We start from the raw sequence: 23,239 nt of genomic DNA on the forward strand, positions 1-23,239 counted from the left end.
TACATATCACAACTAAATTCACATTATATAATCAATCAACATTAAGTAAGTAAAATACACTTTTGCAAGAATCTCAACATGAATGTTGAGAGATCTCTTAGCACATCTATTAACTAGCACGGAAGGTCACAACATAATTTTCTAATGATGAGAAAGATTTTACTGAAACTTACATTAGTGACTGTTTTATGTCACCTATTTCCATAGATGTGAACTTAATTTTAACAGAATTCTGAACTAAAAAAATAACCTGATTTTTTATTTATTTCACTGTCAAACTGTTCGCAAGCATTGCACATCCAGTGAAGTTTCATACAAAGTATTCCATAACTTCATTTACGAAAATATATGGAGTCATGAATTAGGAAAGTGTCCTTTATTAGACAAATAATTTTACAGCCATCATTAAAATATATTTTTTTATAAAACCAGATCACAAAAATTTACAGAATATTTATATACAGATTCATTCCATAGGGCAATTCTTATCTTTATTAAGAAAATGTTCTGCACACAGATATATACTTGATTTTAATTGAAAAGTTTTGCATTGGTTACAGAAATATTAAATTCCTTTGCAGTTACTGAAAACCAAAGTGCTCTGTGCTATTTGGCAGATTGCTGACTGTTTAATTTGCTATTTATGTCAGGTACACTTAGATGGTCCTGGGAAGATAAGATTTTTAAAAATGAACCAGAGGAAAATTACTCAAGGAATAAAACTAAAAGATTAAAAAGCCATACAAACCACCAAGTTGTTAAATCAGCACATTATGGCATTCAATAGTTAGTGTGCTATCTATTGATTGCTATTTAGAAGAGAAATTGAAATTATACTTTCCATTCACAAATTTTCACCAATGTATTTCTTTACAGCTGAAGTTGATATTGATGTTTTAAAGAAATTGCATTGCATCTCATTCTAGGAATTGTGCTTAAGTGAATAGGATTTTTCAGATTTTCTTTATCCTTAGAGGAAATGTTTTCAGAAGTAATGTTCATATTAAGCAGACACTGTGTGATTTAAACTAAGTCGCTGCAGTAAAAAAAAAAAGATGAGCTTTTAAAATATTCTTTACAGTTCTTCAGTTTTACTTTTTTTCTTTCTGAATACCATTCCAAAAGTCTTTTTTATATTAAACTTCACCTCTTTGAAAAAGTGGGTGTGGTTTCCTTCCTTAGGCCAAGAAAATGTATAGTTCATCTTATTGCGGATACATTTTAAAATTATTTACTTTAAATAAGCAGATGATGAAAAGGGATCTCAATTATTCTTAAATTTTCAGTTGTATGTTTGTTTGTTTATTATTTATATGCAACCTAATGCCAATAGACTCCAAGCTTAAGGATAGTTGTTCTAAAAAACTCCATAAAGTTTTTTTTTTTGACTGGATGGAAAAATATAGTTGTCGCGGTGGTTTTCCATTAGGTTGTCTTTGAAACCCTGGGTTGTCTAGAAGCCCTGAATGCACCAACTGACAACTGTTGTTCTAGAAGTGTACCTTGAATATTCCAATACGCAGACACATTCCCCTGCCCATGATTGCAGCACCATACATTACACATTATTGATGGTTATGAGCATTTAAATAACTATGACTTTTCAACCTTAAGACCTTGTGACAGAGTTGGATTTTAGACAATGGAGCTGGTCAAAGATATTAGAATCCATTGGATTTGATTCAGGATTCTAAAAATGGGTAGAACTTTTTCAGAAACAAGTTACATCTGGCTCAAGTTACATCTTTCCACTGCAAATCTAAGAATGTTGAATCTTTTTGAGATTTATATTTTACACTTGGTAAAGTGCTGGGGCTACTTGGCACAATTCATGCCAATGCAAGTAATCATTAGGTATAAATCTTGTGTCCCTCAATTAGATAAAGCACCAATCACCAAAACTGCCCAGCTCCACAGATCACATTATAGAAGATATTTAAAACATATTTTCTAACAAAGTTTCCAAAGAATCAGGATACTTGTCAATAAATAAACAATAATATCTTTTCCAGACCCTTTGAAATGGGAAAACATTCCAATTCATTCCTTATTTGTCATAAAATCATGCTAGCCTACTAGCTTATTTTGCTCAATATTTTCCCTAGTCAAGTTTGCTCTTTCATTTCATTCAATGCCTGCAGATATATCATTGGCACAAAAATAAATACACAATTAAATGAGACAGCCTTTTCTTTTGTGCTCTTTTCTTCTCCTTGCCCATATCTCTAGGAGGCAGCTCAAATAATAGAATGCAAAGATGCTATTGCCAAATCAATCTGTGAATGGCAACAAAGTCTACAACTCATCTCTGAACTTCTTTATCCGTCTTGGCTTGTTTAAACTGGCTCTTAGGCCAAGTACCTGTTCCTGTCATATATGTCCTTGGATGTTCTGTGAAAAAGGGAAGGGAAAGACTGCAGTTTCTTCATCTCATGTGAATAAATTTCACATAGATTGGCCAGTCTTCTTATCCTTTCTCTGCTTTTCAGATGTGCTTTTTTGACCTTTATTCCAGACGCCACAAATACAGTATTTCAGCAACACTCAACAACAGTCAAAAGAAGTAATATCCCACCTCTTAAGATATGGCTTTTCACTTTATATTAATTTGCTAAGCTTGGGATGCTGTCCTAGGACTGCAAAGAGGCAAATCAGGAACTCTGGATTTTCTTTTCTTTTGGCCAATTTTTGGAAGCTGGTCCCAGTTTGGCAGCAATTTTAGTCAGCATTTGATGCAGGTTACCCAATCCATTCTTTGTGGTATTCTTAGGGAAGTGCTCCACTAAAAGTTGTAATTGGCAAGCACAGAAGAGAACAGAAATCAGAGGAATCTCGGGGAGGAAGTAATGAAGTGGAATTTCCCCTGGTGCAGGGCTCATTGGTCTTGGGTTTGTAGCATGCAGAGATTTCACATCTGTAAAAACAACAAGACACCAAAGTCACTCTAATGTAACTCAGCCAGACTTATTACTTCCAATACTGTGGAAATTCAAATATCTGAATGTCTCTAACAAGAAAATATTGAACAATAGAGACTGATTATCCTTTGTTAAATGGTACACTGATGTAGCAACTTTCATTGAAACTATGTCGATTAACTACACCAATATGGACACCAGCTGCGGTAACAAAATAGCAGCACATTACCTGCTTGTAACCTGTCCAGATGGTTTCTGATTATCTGCATACCACAGATGGATCAGAAGGTGGATCGAACATATTCTCATAGCAAGAGTTTTAAATTAGATTCTCCTTTTTCCCATTATACTAACCTTATATTAGGATTCCCTATAAAGACATTCAACACTGGATAAAGTTTCCAGTCAGATCCAGTCAAATGTTACTCACTTAATACCACTATATAATCTTCTCTGGCTCATGTGGCGTATCCCCAAAAATATAATTCTGCATATCCTTACATAGGAGCTGCAACAGACTGTCAGCATTCAAATGTACTGAGACATATTACTCTGAGCAATCTCGATAACTGAAGATTAAAGAATACTGTAAGAATTGCAAACAAATTGGATCCAATCTCTGTCAGACCTGTATTGAACTTAAACACTTTCTAAGTTCCCTTACACTACTCAGCTGAAGCAAGGAAAAAAGAACCAGGTATTGTAATGCATATAGCAGAAAAAGAGATGGAAACAAATCCAGAGATACTAATGAAGAAAATCTTTAATGGTCAAACCTAATGTGCTTCCAAAAGGCATTTCTTTCACTTTGTAGAATGGTTAAAACCCCACCAATCTAACTATCCCTTATCAAAGTAGAAAGACAGTGCTGCCTGCTCTCACCCACCTGGTAACACTCTGCAGAATTTTCCGTTCATCTTGATCTAGGCATACAGCAAAGGAACAGTTAACTCCGGTGATCTGAACTTTGTCCACCTTCAACTGGTATATACCAATTTGCTATAAGAAAAACATACATGAGATTGTTTCATAGAGACACATTTTTGCTTCCCTCAACCATAGCAATTGGGACAATGGGTGGCATCATTGATTAGGTACCTGGTTAAAACTTTTTTTAGACTTAGAGCTTTGCCTCTTGATTACCTCTGTGGCAGTAAGAGTCAAACATTCTGTTTTGGGAGCTGGAAGAAAAAGGAAATAAAGGTGGTCAAATTTCCATACCAACTTTCACAAACTGATTAACCAAGTAATTATTAATTACTGAACTACAACACCCCATTCTCAATCAGAATCACTGTTGCTGCATCATGGAACACTTAATAAAATCATTTGCATTAGCTTATGCAGGACATGGAAATTCAAATTTGTCTTTAAATGAGAAGAGCAGGAAACAATATCCTGCCGTCCTGAAGGCCCAGAAAAAACTGAAAAACATAAGCTGTCCACTTCAGGAGATGCGTGTGTAAGGGAAAAAAATGTATGCTGTCCATTTCAGGAGATGCGTGTGTAGGGGAAAAGAGTCATTTTCAATGAAATGCAAATGGGATGTTAAAGTGGGAGAGTGACTGGATAATGTAGTGGTTAGATGCTGCTCTTTGATGCAAGAGACCAGGCTTTGAATTCTGACAAGTACCTATATTAACACTAGGGGTCTTTGGGCAAAGATTCCCTAAACGCTTCACCTGCCTATCTCAGATATGACAGCGACATAGACAAAGACAGCCATGCCACATGGACATCACCTGAATTAACAAGTTTGATACCAAATGCTGGGGAACCAGGACAATCTGACAGTACATGGGCTATTGGAACAAACTATACACGGATGAGACAAGAGAACCTGGAATTGATGGAATGCTGCTAAAGCGCTGTACCTAAGGAGAGCAGATATATGAAATGTATGAGGGAACTATGGATGGGCAGAAGAACTATGTCCACATTAACTTAAGAAACAACTAGTTACCAATGCATCAATATAGCAATGAGCAAACTACTCTCACAACTTGAGATAGATCAACTGTACATTACATCCCAGATTCAAGAAGACCTGGGAGAAGACCTGGATGTTCAACCAACACAGGACATGGGATATCACTACCACACCCTCCATTACAGTTCTTATGAAGCATAAAATCATGGATAAACAAACTACTGTAAACCCTCAACATAGCTCAAACCCAAGTTTCGGTGGAGAAGTACCATCAGATCAGAGGTGGTTCTCAGCAGGTTCTGACCAGTTCTGGAGAACCGGTAGTGGAAATTCTGAGTAGTTTGGAGAACTGGCAAATACCACCTTTGACTGGCCCCGCCCCATCTATTCTCTGCCTCCCGAGTCCCAGCTGATCACCTGGGTCTTCTTTTGTTGCCCTGCACTGTACAGATGAACCAACTGGCTTTCACCCAAACTGGCTAATAGAAGGAAGGACGGTATTAATTTTGAAAGACCCTCAGAAGAGAACAGCACTAACCTCCGACCAATAATCTGCCTCATCACCACATGGGAAGTCCTATCAAGCACCATAGCCACCAATCTAAAGGACCATATCAACCAATACCAAAGACTCACAATACCAGTTGCTCATTGATAGACAGCTTACATGTAGTCCTCATCTTATGACCAGTCACTTAATTACTGTTTGAAATTATGACAGCTTTGTAACAAAAACTTTATATTTGCCATTAAAAACCTATCTTAGAAAAAAGCCTAAGCATTTTTAAACAAGTTGCTGAAGTATTTGAGAAGAGTATTTATTGTTACATATTCTCTATCTTTTGTTGCTGCAATTAGGGGTCCATGTGAAATGAGAGTCCGTAATTTACATGTTACATTCTAGTGAGTAGTGGTAGTGGAAGAACCAGGGAAGTATATCAGGAAAAACTGTACACAACAATTGGAGTGATCCAAGGTTAAAAAAAATCTGTATCTGATATACAAGGGTAGATTGGAACAAGACATAGAGTACAGAAAAAGTGGTCGAACCATTTAGGTACCCAAGAATGAAGACTGAAGTATCAGCATAAAAAAAAGATGTTTCTTCTGAATATGTGTTTAAACTGAAGTCTATCTGTATGTATACATGGTAAAGGAATTTATTATTTTGCATTTAACACAAATGTATATATTGCCCACTTCAGACAGTATGTAATTACTATAAACCGCAAAGTACAATTGATTGATTTATAATGAAAAAAATAGAGAGTTAATGAAGAATTATGATGAGGTTCTGAATTTGGAACAGATAGGTATCCTTTAAAAAAAAAATATCAAGATGAGTTTCAGAAAAACATGGACATGAAAAAAAATGCATCAGCAGCTATTTTCCAGAGAGTGGAAATAATTCAGGTTCTGACCAGTTCTGGAGAACCGGTAGTGGAAATTCTGAGTAGTTTGGAGAACTGGCAAATACCACCTTTGACTGGCCCCACCCCCATCTATTCTCTGCCTCTCGAATCCCAGCTGATCGGCTGGGTCTTCTTTTGTTGCCCTGCACAGTACAGATGAACCAGCTGGTACCAGTATAGTGAGTGGAACTATGTTACTGGGAAGTAGAGAAAAGTGTGCTTCGTAAAATGATGAATTAAAAAAGTCTGTGCATGAGAAAACATACATAGAAGAGAATGTGGCTGAAAAAGAGACGTCCTGTTTCTGCCAGGATGGTGTTACAAAGTATTGAATGGATGTGTGTCCAAATTTCTGCTATTGCTGTAATTGTGTTTTTCTTATTAAGCATGCCTTCAAATTTTCAGATAAATGTTGGGATTAACTTTGTACCGTGCATACAGTAGGATATGTAGGAGCTGTGGTGGCGCAGTGGTTAGAATGCAGTACTATAAGGTACTTTGGCTGACTGCCGGCTGCTTGCATATTGGCAGTTCAAATCTCACCAGGTTCAAGGTTTACTCAGCCTTCCATCCTTCCGAGGTGGGTAAAATGAGGACCCAGATTGTTGAGGGCAATATGCTGACCATTTAGAGGGGGCTGTAAAGCACTGTGAAGCAGTATATAAGTGTAAGTGCTAGTGCTAAGTGCTATATGCCAAATGCTGCTGACCTAGGAATTTAAAAACTTGGTTTTGCCATCAAGCCAGAGGCCTGGAGAGTATGAAAGAGGTCCATTTCTTGATTATACTAATTGTGGGATGCTATCAGTGCTCCTGGCTGCTGTTTTATGCTATTTATGTTATTTACAATTTTGATTGTGTTTTATTCTGTTTTTAATTGTTAGGTTGTCTTGTATATAAGAGTGGTGGCATATAAATTTATTAAATGAATGAAAGTCTATTGTACAATCTCTACAGATGTAAAAAGACAGCTGCAAAAAGTAGTAAAGAGAGCAAGTAGAGCTAATATCAAATATCCAGAAAAATATACAGCCGTTTTGATATATTTTTTTAATGGAAAGAAATGAAGGGGGCCATTAATAAGGATGAAATTGAAAGTAAAAATAATAAAAAGATTTGGGATGAAACTTAAACAAGGGAATACTGGAAGTAGTATTTTAGAGATCTAAATGGGAATGACAGTGATATGTCAGAGAGTATAATCTGAAAGGTGTTTTAAATGTTAGTGTCCTAGAAAATATTGAAGAAATGAAATTAATAAATGCTGTGTGAAAAATGGCATGGCTGTATGTGCACTAGAGAATAGTTAATGAATAGTTTAACAAAGGCTTCATCTATGCCTGATATCTTTCAATTGTATCTCCTTGTTCCCTGGTACAAAGGCTAAGATAGCAAATGAATGCAGAAACTACACATTTGTTTACTAACAAACTCCTTAATTCAAACACGTATCTTCCTGGGTTTATACTTGTAAGATTATATTTAGTATTGTAATGTGATGGATAATAAATAATTTTAATAATCTATTTTAATTAATAAATATCATCCCTAGATCTCACTATTTCATCTAACTTTTAGCCTTGTGTTTTCTATAATTCTCATCTCTCATTTCAAAATGCCCATTTTATTAACTTAAGAGATTCTTACAAAATTTCCTTATTCTATTTCAAGAAATCACTTATGATCTGTATTAGATGGCCATTAAAGTTATTTCTGGTACATTAGCCTAGTTTGTTTAAATGTGCTATTACAAGCATTTGAAGTTGTAAGCACATTGTTCTATTGGCTAAAAATATGATTTCCTTAGATAATTGGACCACAGCCAACTCCTCTGTGTTTAAAGCCAGTCAGGTTACTGGAGTGCAAACATTTTTGGTTAAAAGCAGGAAAGTGCACGACATCTAGAGTCCAAGAGTGTTACTGCATGAATTTGCAGATATCTCTAGAGTTGTAAGCATAACCACCACCACCCAAATGTGGGGGGGAATGGCATCATTTGGTCTCTTTGGCAAACAGAGTCGCTCAAATCCTTTCTGACTTGGGCTTTGACTGAGTAAGGCAGGCCAAGGTGCCTGAGGCACAGTCTAGTGGTATGATCTGCAATCAAATGGTGACTCCTAAGGAAATCAGTTTGTACTGTCAGGTCAGTTACCTAATTACTAGATCTGGGTACCTCATAGGACATAAAAGTGTCCAAAAAGGTGACCTGGAGTGGGATGCATGCTATGGCAGCAGCCTCTTTGACAGAAGGTTCCTCCTGCCTTGAAAGAAACAGTGATATATCCTGTCTAGGACCTCACATTCTTTTAGAATGATTAATCAGTCTCCAACCTTCCCTTTCTGTTTTGTTTCCAGGGGGGAACAAGTAGGAGAAAATGATGACATATACATAAGAACATCATCACACAAAACCCACATGCCAGATGTTGGGACACAAGTATCTAATCATGACATTTGCCTCTCATTATGTAAGTGTCAAGTGAGCTAACAAGGAGTGCATTAATAAATACACACCTCCATTGCACGGTCTGGATCAGCTGCCCACTTCTTCAGATAAATCCTCGGTTTAACAAGATTCCCCCCCCCCCACACACACACATTATTATTGATCTTATGGAAGCAAAATTGTTGCCCACACTTACCAAGTTCCTCCTGTCTCTTACACCCCTTGCTAATGTTGACAGATGTACAAACTTTTTCAGTGTCGTTCCAGCGGCTCCTTCCACTGACTGCCCTCTGGAGAAATTAGAGATGAGTTATTCCCATTCCCTTGGTTCCATGTACCAATCTCTGAAGACTGTAGTTAACAGCATTGGCTGTCTCTAATTAAATGCATTTCCCCCATGGGTTGCTCCCAGTGCTTGAGAACTTAATACTCATGCTGTTGTTTTCTTTCCTTTCCTGAGCAGACTTTCCCTTTCCAGCCCAGGTCCTAACACAGGAGGCCCATAAGAAGAGCATCTTCCTTACCTTGTTATAGGTGATCCGTAGTGTTAGTGGGATTGCTTCTCTGTCTCCATCTATGCCAAGACGCTTGCAACCTGGACCTGAACAAAAGAAGAAGAGGAAGATGAGATTGGATGGATGGATGCATGGATGCATGGATGAAAGTAAACACCAACAGAACACAGAAAGATTCTCTCTCTGCAGGTAGTTTAGCAGAGGGAGAAGAGCTGTTTAGTTTTGTAACTGAGAATGCTGTTCCTCTATTTTGGCCTCTCCTTGAGTCCATCAGTGCATCCATAGCTGTTGCCATGACCAACCGTGCCTCTTTTATTGTTTGGTTCACAGTATTGATCCCCTTACTTTCCACGGATACCTGAAAGCAGGAGGCTGCCCTTCTGCCTCCTTCTCATAGGTACTTTATAGGAGGTGAAGGGAAACAATCAGATGAAACCATTCTCTTTTCTGCTTTTCATGGTGAGCTTTTACAAGCGTTCCAATGAAACAAGTTGGCAGCAGTGGGACTGGATGGATTAGTGTTTCTCCAAAACAAGACCAAAGAGTTGCTGGCTTGCCTATTAATTGATTTAGTTACAAAGGACCTCTTTTATTTTATCAGGTCTGTCTTCCTCATGAGTTTCATGCTAGCAATTACTGAATAGAAAACCTTTCAGTAGATGGCAGTCCTGACTGAGATTATCAATTTGGTTGCTCTTTGCAGGTAAAGCTTTGGTTTTTCTCCTGAATTATCCCCCATCCCCACTTTGAACACAAAGTGATCACACAATGAGCTTCCTTTGCCTTACCTGAGGCTTTGATGGCCCGCGTAGCTGCTGAGTGGCCCAACTCAAGAGAGTGGATGAAGATCTCAGTCCTTCTCTCTCCCCCAATGAAAGTGAGCTGTGAAATTTAGGGGAAGAGGCCATTTAACATTCTCTTTCAAGTAAACCAAATCACATACCCACACATACCTTTGTTATCTTTAAGACCATTTTTGCTAAAAACAAATTAAATTTGGTTTATAGGACCAAATACAGATTAAATCCAGGAATCACAAGATTTAAATACACACTTTCAGAGACTGTTGCAATAAATAACAGGAAGATTACACTTAATGTGTGTTGGGGCAGTCAGCTCTTCTGTAAATAGGCCAAGGCAGAAGAAACCAGCAACTGTGTTTTGGGAGGAAGAATGAATCAGGCATCTGATGAGATTTCTAAAATGGTCTAAAAACAAGACTGGCTCATTTGAGCCATGCTTTAGCTAGGGCATCCCCTCTTCTAATTCTCAAGAAGAAAAATGTATTATTGGGGCCTGACTTTTTCTGCCACACAGAGAAATGATAACCTAGCCATACACAAAATAGGATAAAATATGCTGAGTGAAATTGAAAGTATTCTTGGCCTATTCCATGGGACTGCAGCAATAACAACAGCATAGTAATAACAATTATTATTTATTACAGGCCTTTACCAACCCCTGGTTTTTACCATTCTCACCTCTGCCTGATAGACTTGGAGTAATACAGAGTGGGTAGCAAAGCGGCAGTAATAGAGAATCATATCAGCCAGGATGGGAAGTTGGGTGGTTGTTTCCTCTGAAGACTCTCCCTCAGGCTTAATGGATTGCTGCAGATAGACAAAAAGCCATCAGTTCTCTTCCATCTAAACCGTGCAGTTCAACATTTCTCCCACGGGCTTCTGCTCACCCTCTACCCACCCCATAAGAATATCTCCCTAAGACAAGAAAGGATTCTGAGTTTGTTTCCCCAAACATTCCAAATTTTTTAAAGAGAAAATTTGTAAGTGGAAAGCCTAAAGCTAGGCAACTTTGCAAGTCAATACAAAATAAGACAAATCCATCCAAATAGGCACAAGGTTTATGTGTATTGAATGCAGCTAAATTTAATAATTTAGTAAGTATTAATTGCAGCTCTTTGTCACACACAATGACTTGCATGCTTGTTAGTCCTCCAAGAATCTTAGCATTTTATGGAACCCCATGGCAGGAAGCTAACACATGTTAATGGCCTTATTTGCATAAATGAACAGGGTATAATGTAACATTTCTTCTCAGACATAAAAAGGAGAATTACTTTTTGTTTCAATACGTCCAATATGCTTCAATATGTTAATAGAAAGGAGATCTCTTCTCTGTTCTCCGCTACCTCTTTATCACAATTCTGCTTCCATCTTGTCTTAGTTTTCTATATGGCACACCTCATGCATGACAAGATCACTTCCTTAAATATGCTCTTTGGTCTTTTGATACATTTCCAGTCTATAGGCAATGGTGACCAATGGCAAAGGTTTGACAGAATATGGGCCTGGAGTGCAGTGGTGGTATTCGGCCGGTTTGCACCACATCAGGCAAACCGGTAGCAAGGATTTGGTGTGAGTCACCAAACCCGTAGTAAGTTCTGGCTGGCCATGCCCACTGACCCGGTCTCCCTGTTGCCACGGGCTCGCTTGTCCCACCCGCCCGATCCTCGCTCACCCTGCCTGCCTGACGCTCGCCCCTTAAGGTATTTCTTTTTTTTTTCCTCCTGACAATCAGCTGTACGTATGATCAGATATGCGAGGATTCCCCTTGCTGAGGCCCAGGAAGGCAAAAAATGGAGGGAAGGGCTCAGCCCCAGAGGAGCCTTCTGGGAGCAAAAATGCCCCCACCCTGAGGCTCCTCTGAGGCCAGAAAGGTCCAAAAAACAGGTGGGGGGGTAGCTGCAAAAAAGGGGGGGAAAGCCACACCCACCTAGCCACAGCCACAGAACTGGTAGTAAATTTTTTTGAATCCCACCACTGCTGGAATGCATTACTGAATAACAAGATGCAAGCTAAGCAATTCAGAATTAAAAAAATACCTGGCATAAAACGTTGGTGGGGAGATTCATTAGGCCAAGAACATTGCGTTCATACCAGGGATCCAGCATACCTATATAGAACGAGATGTCATTTGTGCTGCTCTCCATCCCTCCCATCCCTGGATCCTGAAATCAAAGAAACACATTTCATTAGCAGCTTTACTTGAAGCATGGCTGCAATGCTTAGAGATCCAAGTGGAAATTCTTATTATGCTGGGAACACAGTAACCCCTTTTTAAAGGCAGGTGTATATGAATCCCTGTTCAAATCTAGCTGGATTTGCTGTAAGAAGCAAACAGCCTAACTCAGGGGTCAAACTCAATTTCATTGAGGTTGTGTTTGACCTGGGGGGGGCATGGCCAGGGTGGGTGTAGCCAGTTTGACATCCTACAGCCCGCACAGGACCCTCCCTGGCTCCGTTTTCATTGCCAGGAGGCGGTCACAGCTGAAAACAGAGTTCAAGTGGGTTGCACACAGCCCTCCCGAGCTCCTTTTTCACTGGCAGAGACACTGTGGGCAGGTCCTTTGCTGTTTTCAGAGTGGCCCAGTGTGCCAGATCCAAATTCCCTGTGGGCTGGATCTGTCCCACAGGCTTTGAGCCTGACACCCCTGGCCTTACTCAATACATTCCAGCCAGGTCACCTCACAGTGCAGGCTTCCAAAATCCAATGCTTCTAAACAACTTTCTCATCTATAGAAATATTAATGAACTGCAACACAGTTTAGTTATGAAAGTTACTATACACTTGCTAAGGGGAAAAAAAGTTGCTCATTATTTCTTAGCTAGCTCTTCCTATATTGCTGAACTCACCCTCCCCAAATGGGGGAGGCATTGAAGGAAGCATGGCTTGGAGAAGGGACCAGCAGTGACTTCTATCACATTCATGCTATCTTGCCACCAAACACAGAGACTTATGCTCTCTCAATGCTCACTTATATCAGCCGAATTTCTGCAATAAAGAGACATGCTCTTAAAAGTATTTATCAAAAGCTCATCTAGTCCAGCATGTTGTTCTCACCCAAGCCAACCAGATGTCTCTGGAAAGCACAAAGAATGTGAGTGTAGGTAGCAGCATATTTCCACTCACATCCTGGAGCAACAATTATACCGAAGCTGATAAAGATCTAGCACAATTCGTGTCTATTCACATAGTGATCTGTAAATCAGTCTAAACCTCTTCTAAAGCAATCCAGGTGGACAACTCTCTTGATGTTGTTTTGAACATTCAACTAGGTGTTGCATAAAACGGTGTTTCCTGACTCAGTTACACTGGATGGCCTCAGTTCCACCATAATGAGGAATGGGACAAACTTCCCCGTTCTTTTTTGCCATTCTGTGCATAGATTTATACGGCTGAAATATGAGATACTGTATCTACAATAATTTAGAATCCCCCGCCCCCAAATCTTTCTTCTTAATAGCAGGAAAGGAGTTAATTAAATCTTTTACTTTAAATGTAATATAGCCAAAAAGGTATACAGTGTTTTCAGTGTAATTGCACCCCAGATTTCTGTAATATTGGTTGCTTCAGTTTTTATTCCTTTCCCACTGATTCCCAAAATGAAACATCCTGAGTCAATGCTGCCACTGAGCTATCTTGTACCAGCTTTTCTACTTAAATCAGTGCCATCTCAAATATCAGGCTGCCATCCTTAGTTACAAAACTCTTTCACCTCCATTTTCATCAGTTAAAACTGGCTTGCCGTGAACAAGCTATTTCCATGTCTATTCCTGTTGGGGATGATTACTTCACTGCCTCCCCCCCCCCCATTTTTGTTCTTGTTTTAATTATCTTAGCAAGAGAAACATGCCCATCGCTTGACTCACCATTCCTTCCAGGTAATTTATGAATAAATTGAGAAGCAGTCACCTTAATGAACGCCCCCTCCCAGAAACCAGTTCTCTTTCCTGTTACTTTCCATATACCGCACTTCTTGGGGGTGGGGGATATTTGTGTGTGAGGATGTTTGTCATGCCACAGCTTTTTTTTTTTTAATCAAGTTGCTCCTTTAGAAGAGGAGTCATACCCACTTAGTTTACTTAGGAATCTTTGCTAAGGAATCCTGCCAAAACTCTAGGCACTCCAAGCAAATAGAGGTAGTCCTTGACTTACGAGTACAATTGGGTCATAATTACAATTACAACAAAACTTCTGTTGCTAATCAAGACATATGTTAATTTTGCCCCAGTTTATGACCTCGCTTGCCACAGTTGTTAAATAAATCATTGCTGTTAAAATACTAACATGGTTGTTAAGTGAATCTAGCTTCCCCATTGGCTTTGCCTGTCAGAAAGTTGCAAAAGGTGATCACATGATCCTAGGACACTGCAGCCAGTTACCAGGCATCCAAATTTTGATCATGTGACCATGAGGATCTACACAGGTCATAAGTGTGAAAAACAATCATGTTTTTTTTCAGTACCATTTTAATTTCGAATGGTCACTAAATGAACTGATGTAAGTTGAGGGATACCTATAGAGTTGATTATATCTGTCCAGTTTATGTTTGTTGATATTGTCCAAAAAACTTATATATGCTGTTATAGAAGCCCTGCTATTTATCTTCAGCAAGAATATTGTTTCTGTATGCTTGCTAACATGATCCCTTCCAACTCTGTTAATCTGTATCTATATAATAATTTTTTTCATAAATATCAGCTGTAATTTTCTCGATTCCCTTTTTAAAAGGGGACAATATATTATCCAAATCCCAGTTCTTTGGTACAGAATCCAATTTTAGTCACATAGTATATATTTTTGCTAGATGAACAACAGGATTCATATTCAAGTTCCTCAAGGCCTATCGGATGAATTCCATTTGCACCTCATAAAAGGAAATGATTATTTGATTTTATGAATTACACAGTGTAATACACTATAAGCATCAGTTCAAACTTGCCCAGGAGGCTTACCATTGATCCAGAGCCATGGGAATTAGGACTTCCTGAAGAAAGAAGAGGGTAAGTCAGTGCAAATGAGGTAGGATTGCTCCTCTTCACAGGGACATAAAAAAACTGCAATCTACAATACCGAGTTAAACAGGGATAGTTGCTTTCTTGAGATCTGTAAAAAAGAAAAGAAAAAGAAAATAAGAATACATGAAGAAAGTGATATGCAGTGGTCATTTGCCTGCAAACAGAAAGTGATTGATTGATTCTATTTACAACATCCATCAAAAATAGGGAATCCGTGGTAAAAATGAGGGATGACATAATAGGCAATCTTAACATATGCAGCATTACAACTAATGGCGGCAATGTATATCTTAAATAGCACATACTTTTTGCATTTTCTGTACTTGAAATCAATTGAAGTTTTCAAATGATCTTTAAAGGTCATTCCTTACAAAGCACATTGTAATGGTCCAGAACTGAAGGATACTGGGCCTTATCCTCTAGCTCCAGTAGGTACTGAAAAACATACAGCCTATTTCAGATTACACCCCCTTTTTTATTTGCATGAAAGAGTCATGAATGACATATAATCGAACATATATAATAACATAACATAAGGCCTCAGAAGAAACTTCACTGCCCTGACTAACAGAGAAGCTAAGCTATAGGAACACTGGTCTTCTAAATACTACATTGGCTGGTCCCTGCATTATAAAACAATAAAACAATAGCTTTAAAAAGGGCAAGAGACAAGTTATTAAAATTGTTAAAAAATGATAGATATAAGAAATAATAGTTACAATGAAAATGTGATTATTGTTATAATGGTAAGAAAAGAATTAATTATAATTGCTAGCACAAAACATATATACCTAGTCGACACACGGTTGACATGAAAGATGGAATTACTGTAAATATAAAATAAAAAAAATTAATTTAAAAATCTTATTAAGAATCACTTCCATCCACTTACTTCAGACTACTATAAGCCCGTGCCACTTTCCCTGAGATGCGATCAGAACCAAACACGACCACTCGCAGTGTTGAAATCTTTGTATCTTCATCGCAGCTCAACAAGGGCCTGCGTTGGACAAAAGTGTTCTGTGCTATATGGCTTTGCAAAAGTGTGGCGCTCAGCATATGCTGCGGCAGCGACTGTGCCCGTCGGGATCGTGGAGGGATACGGTCCTTGGCTATAGGATTGCAGAGACTCTCTGCTCGGCGTAACGGCAACGACAATGAGGCTACTTCAGAGACGTCTCTTAGATCTCTGCCCAGGATCATCTGGCTCTTGCTCTTGAACAATTTGTACAGCCTGTTGCTCAGCCAGTACCGATGTCTGTGTGACACTTTTTGTTCCTTCAGATCTAAGCGTCCGGACAAGTCTAAAGAGTTGTCATCACTGTCTTCCACATAGCCACTATCCATAGAATCTTTCAGACTGGAGACGAAAGATTTCAAGGACTTCTTAGAGGCCAAGGAGAGCTCAGAGTTTTTGGAAAGAGCAGAGATGACGGACACTTGTGAATCACATGGGTCATCTTCTGACAATGTTGAGTACATAGAGTCTTTCCTGACTGAGGCAAGGCTGGACAATAGGCAGTCCTTTTCTGCAAAGCAATTGTTAACCTCTTCCTCCTCCTCCTCCTCCTCCTCCTCCTCTTCATCCTCCAAAAGAACTGGCTTTGGATAATCCACTTCTTTGTCTAGTACCTCATTCAAGATATCTGTAACAAGGAAGCAGATACAAAATCAGATCTAACAAAAACCCTAACAGTTTAAAGCAATCTTTATTTGTGATACCCCCTAGAATATGTCATTTGTCTATGACTTCTGTCACAGAGCTATTGACATTAGTAGTTTGATTAATCAGATAATACCAGGCTCTACTTATATATATGCTTTCTCTATTTCTAAAAAAAATCAAGACCAGTCTTAGGTTTAAAGAAGTTGAGCTCAAATCTGCTACTTTATTTCAATCTGGCTTACTAAAGCATCCTTCCTCCCCCCTGAAAATGTTATTAAGCATGTAAACTGGTCTACAGATTTTAAGCTTACCAAAATTATCTGTATCCCATCTGTACACATAACAGCGAGCAACAGGCATGGGGATCACCCGGAGTTTTGACAGCTGGCTTCCATCTGAAGAAAGAAATGGACACATTAGGAGGTAGACAGACTCTATTAGGATAGATATATTCACACCCCTGTGTTAGCTTTCATACCTGCTATTTCAGGTAGCCCTGCTGTTCTTGCAATCTCTAGCAAGGTAGATTCCAGCTGTTCTCTAGCAGTTGAAGGATCGTTGTTAGTCAGAACTGCCATCTCCTGGGCTTCTGTAGTTCTGGTGAATATTTTAATTAGTTCTTCTGCAGTTTTCAGCTGCACAGGAAGAAAATAGTATAAGATTCAGTTGGCAACTACTCCAAAAATAAAAGCTACTGCAACCTGCACAAAAGTACCACAGAGAAATGAGATTCATAGTGGCAGTAGCAGCAGCAGCAGCAGCACCAACACCAACAAAAACAATTTATTCTAGGATGTCCAGTTCCAAAAACAACTCAGGGTGACTTCATACAGTTAAAAAGAATCCGTTTTTTTTAAAAAACCCACAAAATTAACTCAAGGGAAGAATAAAACGAAAGCAAAAACCATCTCTCATACCACCTCAGATTAGAGGGGCCTTCCAGACACCTTAACTCAGGACCTGAAAGAAGAGCTTCATTCTTAGGGCTTGTTTGATGGCAGGTAGGGTGGGGGGCTGAATAGGGTGGGAAGCAGATAGGAGGAAGATGGTTACTATTTCCTGAACTCTGCTAGATGATATTGCTTAATCACAAGTCAACTCTGTCTGATTGTACAGGATGGACAAACACTATGGGAGATAGGCAGTCCCTCAGAGAGCTAGGCCTTATGCCAGTGACCTTCATAGGCAATAATTAGCACTCTGAACTGCAGTAAGAAGCTTACTAGCGTATCAGTGCAGCTCATGAAGCAGAAGTGTATATGGACATAACATGACCTGCCAATCACTGATCAAGCTGCTACACAATGGATCTGATGCAGCTTCTGAGTAGTTTTCAAGGACTGACCTCATGTAGAGGTCATTGCAATAACCCATCTATAAAACCAAGGCATGAGTAATTGTAGGAGTGATTCCTCTGAATCTGGGAATGGGAGCAAGTGGTATACAAGTTAGATTTGTGTATAACTGTGTCGAATTGGACATATCTGCCACTATTCCTCAAGCAAGAGCTAAGAGTCCAGTAGATGCTGTGGTTGTACACTGCTGTTGAATGAGGGAGCACCCCATTCAAGACTATGGCAATACCCTGACAACATCACTTGGCCAATTGGAGCTGAAGATATGCAACCAAATACTATCCACATATTCATGATATATGTCCCTGAAGCAATGAATGATCTCTCCAATTGCTTCATGTATATATTAACAAGAGAGGGGAGAGTATTGAGTCCCACTGCACCTCATGAAACAGCAGTATTGAATGTGACCTCTTTCTGTCAACAAGACTGACTGTGGAGAAATGAGGCAACTGCAATCTTGGACTTCCCATTTCTATTTCCCTGCAGCTAATCCAGAAAGATATCATGACTGATGGCATTGAAGGCCATTAAGAAATCAAGGAGGGCTTGGACAAATACATCACCCACATCAGAGCTCTACTACAGGTCACTGACAAGTTACCAAAGCTGTCTCCATACTCAGTCCTAGCTTAAAACCTAGCAGAAAATAATGTTATTTATAGATGTATTTGGAATAGATGTATTTATATTTCTATTATTAATAGTAATATGAATAAATAAATCAAGGCCTAGGCCAGAGGACTTTCTTTACCTTCAGGATTTGACGTAATTTTTCCAGGTTGAATCTGGTCCCAAAGTTAGCTTGGTATGTGTGCTCCAGGAGTGTCACTAGCAATGTATGCTGGGAGTGCTCCTCAGTGCTTAGCTTTTCAGCAACTGATAGGAATTCCCCATCAACTTCTGAAGGATTCAGCAATAGGACTGTTCTAGAGAAAGAATACAGGAAAACAAACAAACTGTTAATAGAAGAGAATTATGTAGCTTAGGGTTGCAATGTGGAGTCCTTAGTAATGTTACCAATGAAATGTTTGCAAGCAAACCCCCGAAGTCAGAGAGCTGCAAGGATCCAAAACTGTTAATAACACACCAAAGAAACAAAGCCTCTTTCCCTAAGGATAGGCTTTCCTAAGCTGGTGTCCTACAGAAATGTTGCGCTAAAGGTAATGGGCATTATGGTCCAATCATCCTGAGGATATCAGGTTAGGAAAGCTGCTCTAAAAATGTACAGAAATCCATTGTGAGTGTTTAATACTTACACGGTAGAATTCTCACAGCCTTTTCCAGGTAACCCTTGCTCAGCTTTCACAAGCCTTTGAAAAGAAATCCCTGTAAAGGAAGAGAAGTGGTCAGCCCAAAGCAGCAACACGAGCTGGCTTTCAGCACACAAAATAGGACAGCGGTGATGCAGGATGAGCAACCCATTCCATGCTGTGTGTGCCCATTCCATGAGCGCATACAATTTGACAGTAAAAACATTGAGTTTAAGATCCCTGTCTGTCAATGTTACTACATACCCACATGCACCATGACCTAGACCAGGGGTGCAAACTGGCGGCCCTTGGGCTGGATACGAGTTTGACACCCGTACCTAGATTGTCTTGAAAAGCTAAGCAGAGTCTGTCTGTCTTGCTTACTATATTGTCAAAAAACATTAGGGAATCCAGAGGTACAGGCTAGGCTGAAAAGTCCAGAAAATACACACACCCCCAAAATGCTTCAGCTTTGCAAAGTTCATGAAAGAGCCAATTTGGAATGAGAGAGGGACAATCTGCTTTTCGCAATCCAGAGAAATTGGATGGGACTGGCTGGGAAGAGGGTTTAGGAGCAATAGCCAATGGGTTTGCCAGATTCTGGGTGGCTCCCATTCTGATGGTGTTCAGGAAGTTATTAAAGAACTAGCTATTAATTTGCCTATTTGGACAAGTGGAATTTGAGCCCTTGCTGTATAGATTCTGTCACTCATTTTTTGAAACTTTTATTTATCTTTACTTGTAAGTTGTGTGATCTATAAATTATATAAACAAATAAATAAAATGAGCCACTCTCTGGTTCGGTAGCCAAGCCAAGGGAGGGTGGGGAAAAAAACATTCTTTATTATATTATTCCTGTTGAAGAAAATGCTAACAGAGATCCTTTTTTTGGCAGCTTCCAAATTTATTAAAACTAAATTTAGGTCAATGATACTTTCATGCTTTCTGTTTATTCAATTTAATTGGTTAAGAAACCATGATTAGAAAATCTAAATGTATCAACATGCTTAAAATTGTCATATCATTGTCCAGCAAGCTGTCTTCCCAGGGCAATGCGCTTAGCTCAATCAGTCTCCCCAAAATTCCTAAATGATTCCTACCTGGGGCTTTCAGTTCATTGTTGATAAAGTTAAGTAATTCCTGACAGATATTGCAGTATGGCACAGGCCAGGTGAGAAAATCACGGTACATTCTCACAGCTCTCAAAAGCAGATCAGAATCCGAAGGAAAATGGGGGATCTAAGGAGAAAAGGCATTTTAAAGAGGTGCACCACTTGAGGACAAAAAACAGGAGGGGCCATTGGAGATATCAAGCATGAGCTAATGCTACAGATTCACCGGCTTAACAGCATACCTCCAATAAACTTGCATAAGAAAAAAAAAGCTCCAAAGGGAAAAAGAAAGGAAAACAAAATCTTCATAACACAGTAGAACAGTATTCGATGTGCATTCTCTCCCTCTTCCTCTTCCTCTCCCTCTTCCTCCCTCCCTCCCTCTCTCTCTCTCTCCTCTCCATTGCCATTGGTAGTCATTCTTATAAGGAGGGAAGCCCACCTTTATAGTGGATTATAAGAACTATCAATAAATGTCACTTAATAAAATGGTCAAGAGACAGATGAAATAAATGTCAAAAAGTTCTACAATTCTGAAACCTAGATAGTTCAATATTTATTACAATGGCCACTACTTTTTAAAGTTTCAACAAAATAGTCTCTTTATTTTGCTTGGCATGTATTGTTATTTTAATAATCCTTTCATTTTTTTCCTGTTTACATCATTTCTGAAATATGCACATTTCAGAATCTCATATATAGTTCCACAGAACAGGGATGTCAAACTCCCAGCCCATGGACCAGATGCATCACACGCTGACCACACCCACAATCAATTTAGCAAAGGGGAAAAAAGTCCTGATACTTCATGTGACTCCACAATGATGACATGAGTTTGACACCCCTGACCTAGAATATCTAGTCTTAAACCCCTTCATTTTGATTTTTATTGAGGACTGATAGAATTGAAGAGGTAGAATCTAGACAGTGAAGACTCCAGTCTTGTAGAGAACACCTGATCATTGACTTGCTTTTCCAACTGACCTCATCTCTACACAGAAGCATCTATTAAAATAAATGTCTGGCTTACTACTGCAGCCAAGGCTTTGATTACTGTGCCTTCCTCAAGAAGAAGCTGTAACTCTGGTGATATTGCTTCACTTATTTCTTTCATTGTGCTTCAATAAACACAGTGTCCAGTGATAGCTACTTGCAGCACATCTTCATAATAGATTAGGCCTACAATCCCATAAATTTAGAAAAAAATGTAAATGACAGTGAGTCATCATCACAAAGGTTTGACTATTGAGACCATGATTTTCAGGGGTTAAGCTTCAAACTTACACACAGGAGAGTTGCACTGAAGAGAAAGGCCAATGGAGTAAAGAGATTGTAGTCACATTTTTCTTGGACCTTCATAAAAAAAAAAGAAAAACAAGAAAGAACAGGAAATGAAGATATAATTTGGTAAGCTACTTAAAAGAAAATCCATTAAAAGCAATATTTATCTCACTTTGCATAGCTTTATACATTACACTAAAACATATTTCATAATACAATTCAATGAATAAACAATGGTTTATATATTATGCTAAACCACAAACCATTATCTTTTTGGTTTACAGAGCAGAAGAGCTGGGTTCACACATTGTTCCAAAAACACATCTGTGTGTTGTGGTGCAATGTGTGGACCAGGTGCGTAGGGTACTTGTTCCAGTGATAAATCACTTTTGAATGGTGATTCTGAATTCTGGTACAATACTCAACACAATTTCTCAGTACATCTTTCTGGATAGTGGTGCTAGCTGGAAAAAGAATGACACTGTAGGCAGAGAAGGGGGGGGGGTGTCGACCTATAGTATTCTTCAAAGCACCTAACAGTAGAATAAGAGGTAACAGGTGGTAACTTATCAAAGAGAGATCCAACCTAAAATTAAGGAGAAATTGCCTATCAGCAGGAACAATTAATCAATGGAATGGCTTGCCTCCAGAAATTTTGGGTGCTCCATTACTGGAGATTTTTAAGAAGAGATTGGACACCCATTTGTCTGGAATGGCATGCTTGAGCAGAGGACTAGAAGGGTTCTTTCCCACTCTGTTATTCTGACATTGTATTAGATACTACGGGCAAGTGAAGTGATGCTTTTTGCAGAAGAAGCTTGTCTTAAGATGACAGGTGGGAACCTGTGACCCTTCAGATGTTGTACAACAGTATCTCCATCTTCTGTGTCCACGGACCATGATGGCTTGGTCTGAGAGGAATCAGAATTAAACCATACTTTGAAAACCAAGGTTTTCAGAACCCACTATAAGGGTACTGGTAGAACAGTATGGGTTTATTTGTTTATATCTGTTCATCTTTCCTTTAAAAAGTCCAGTATTAAAAAAAAAGGGCTCAGCCAAGACTAAAATAATAGCAACAGTATCCTCACATTCAAGAAAGATACATATACTATCAAAATGAGAAAGAACAGATAAATAGCATCATCAACAAATAAATAGCATCATTAAACAAAAGTTTAAACTATACATCAAAACTTTACAAAAGGAGCTATGGGGGGAAAACACTTTGGGATTAAGAGTCCAATAGATGAGATGGAGGGAATCAAGATGGAGAAAACTGAATTGAACAAATGCAGCAGTGCTGAATGACATGTTAGGGGCCTCATTCAGAAAGTTCTGAGTAGAATTGAAAGAAAAACTAAGCTTTATTTAATTTAATTTCATTGGATTAAAATCAATAGCAATGGCACTTAGATTTTTATACCACTTCACGGTACTTTACAGCCCTCTCTAAGCAGTTTACAGAATCAGCATATAGCCCCCAACAATCTGGGTTCTCATTTTACTGACATCGGAAGAATGGAAAGCTGA

At 38.8% G+C, this 23,239-nt stretch overlaps 1 protein-coding gene across 3 annotated transcripts in view; it reads right to left on the bottom strand.

The window, feature by feature from the left end:
- Positions 1 to 361: 361 nt before the first annotated feature.
- The window catches only part of PIK3R5 (phosphoinositide-3-kinase regulatory subunit 5), a 54,227-nt gene continuing 31,349 nt past the window's right edge, over positions 362 to 23,239 (bottom strand). For 2 of the 3 annotated variants that reach the window (XM_026696190.2, XM_087924724.1), the window contains exons 4-19: positions 21,710 to 21,778; positions 20,414 to 20,552; positions 19,320 to 19,389; positions 18,815 to 18,989; positions 17,184 to 17,340; positions 17,017 to 17,100; positions 15,932 to 16,685; positions 14,977 to 15,127; positions 12,063 to 12,188; positions 10,702 to 10,830; positions 10,009 to 10,102; positions 9,230 to 9,306; positions 8,902 to 8,995; positions 4,017 to 4,099; positions 3,805 to 3,917; positions 362 to 2,914 (exon numbers count right to left, since the gene is read on the bottom strand). In XM_026696190.2, the coding sequence (XP_026551975.1) occupies positions 2,767 to 2,914; positions 3,805 to 3,917; positions 4,017 to 4,099; positions 8,902 to 8,995; positions 9,230 to 9,306; positions 10,009 to 10,102; positions 10,702 to 10,830; positions 12,063 to 12,188; positions 14,977 to 15,127; positions 15,932 to 16,685; positions 17,017 to 17,100; positions 17,184 to 17,340; positions 18,815 to 18,989; positions 19,320 to 19,389; positions 20,414 to 20,552; positions 21,710 to 21,778 (2,463 nt within the window). In that variant the 3' untranslated portion in view covers positions 362 to 2,766. The remainder of the gene's footprint in view (positions 2,915 to 3,804; positions 3,918 to 4,016; positions 4,100 to 8,901; positions 8,996 to 9,229; positions 9,307 to 10,008; positions 10,103 to 10,701; positions 10,831 to 12,062; positions 12,189 to 14,976; positions 15,128 to 15,931; positions 16,686 to 17,016; positions 17,101 to 17,183; positions 17,341 to 18,814; positions 18,990 to 19,319; positions 19,390 to 20,413; positions 20,553 to 21,709; positions 21,779 to 23,239) is intronic. The other variant, XM_026696189.2, reaches the window with a different exon arrangement.

Source organism: Pseudonaja textilis, chromosome 2 (genome assembly GCF_049901715.1).
Source record: "Pseudonaja textilis isolate UNSWEBS1 chromosome 2, rPseTex1.2, whole genome shotgun sequence".
Taxonomy (NCBI): domain Eukaryota; kingdom Metazoa; phylum Chordata; class Lepidosauria; order Squamata; family Elapidae; genus Pseudonaja; species Pseudonaja textilis.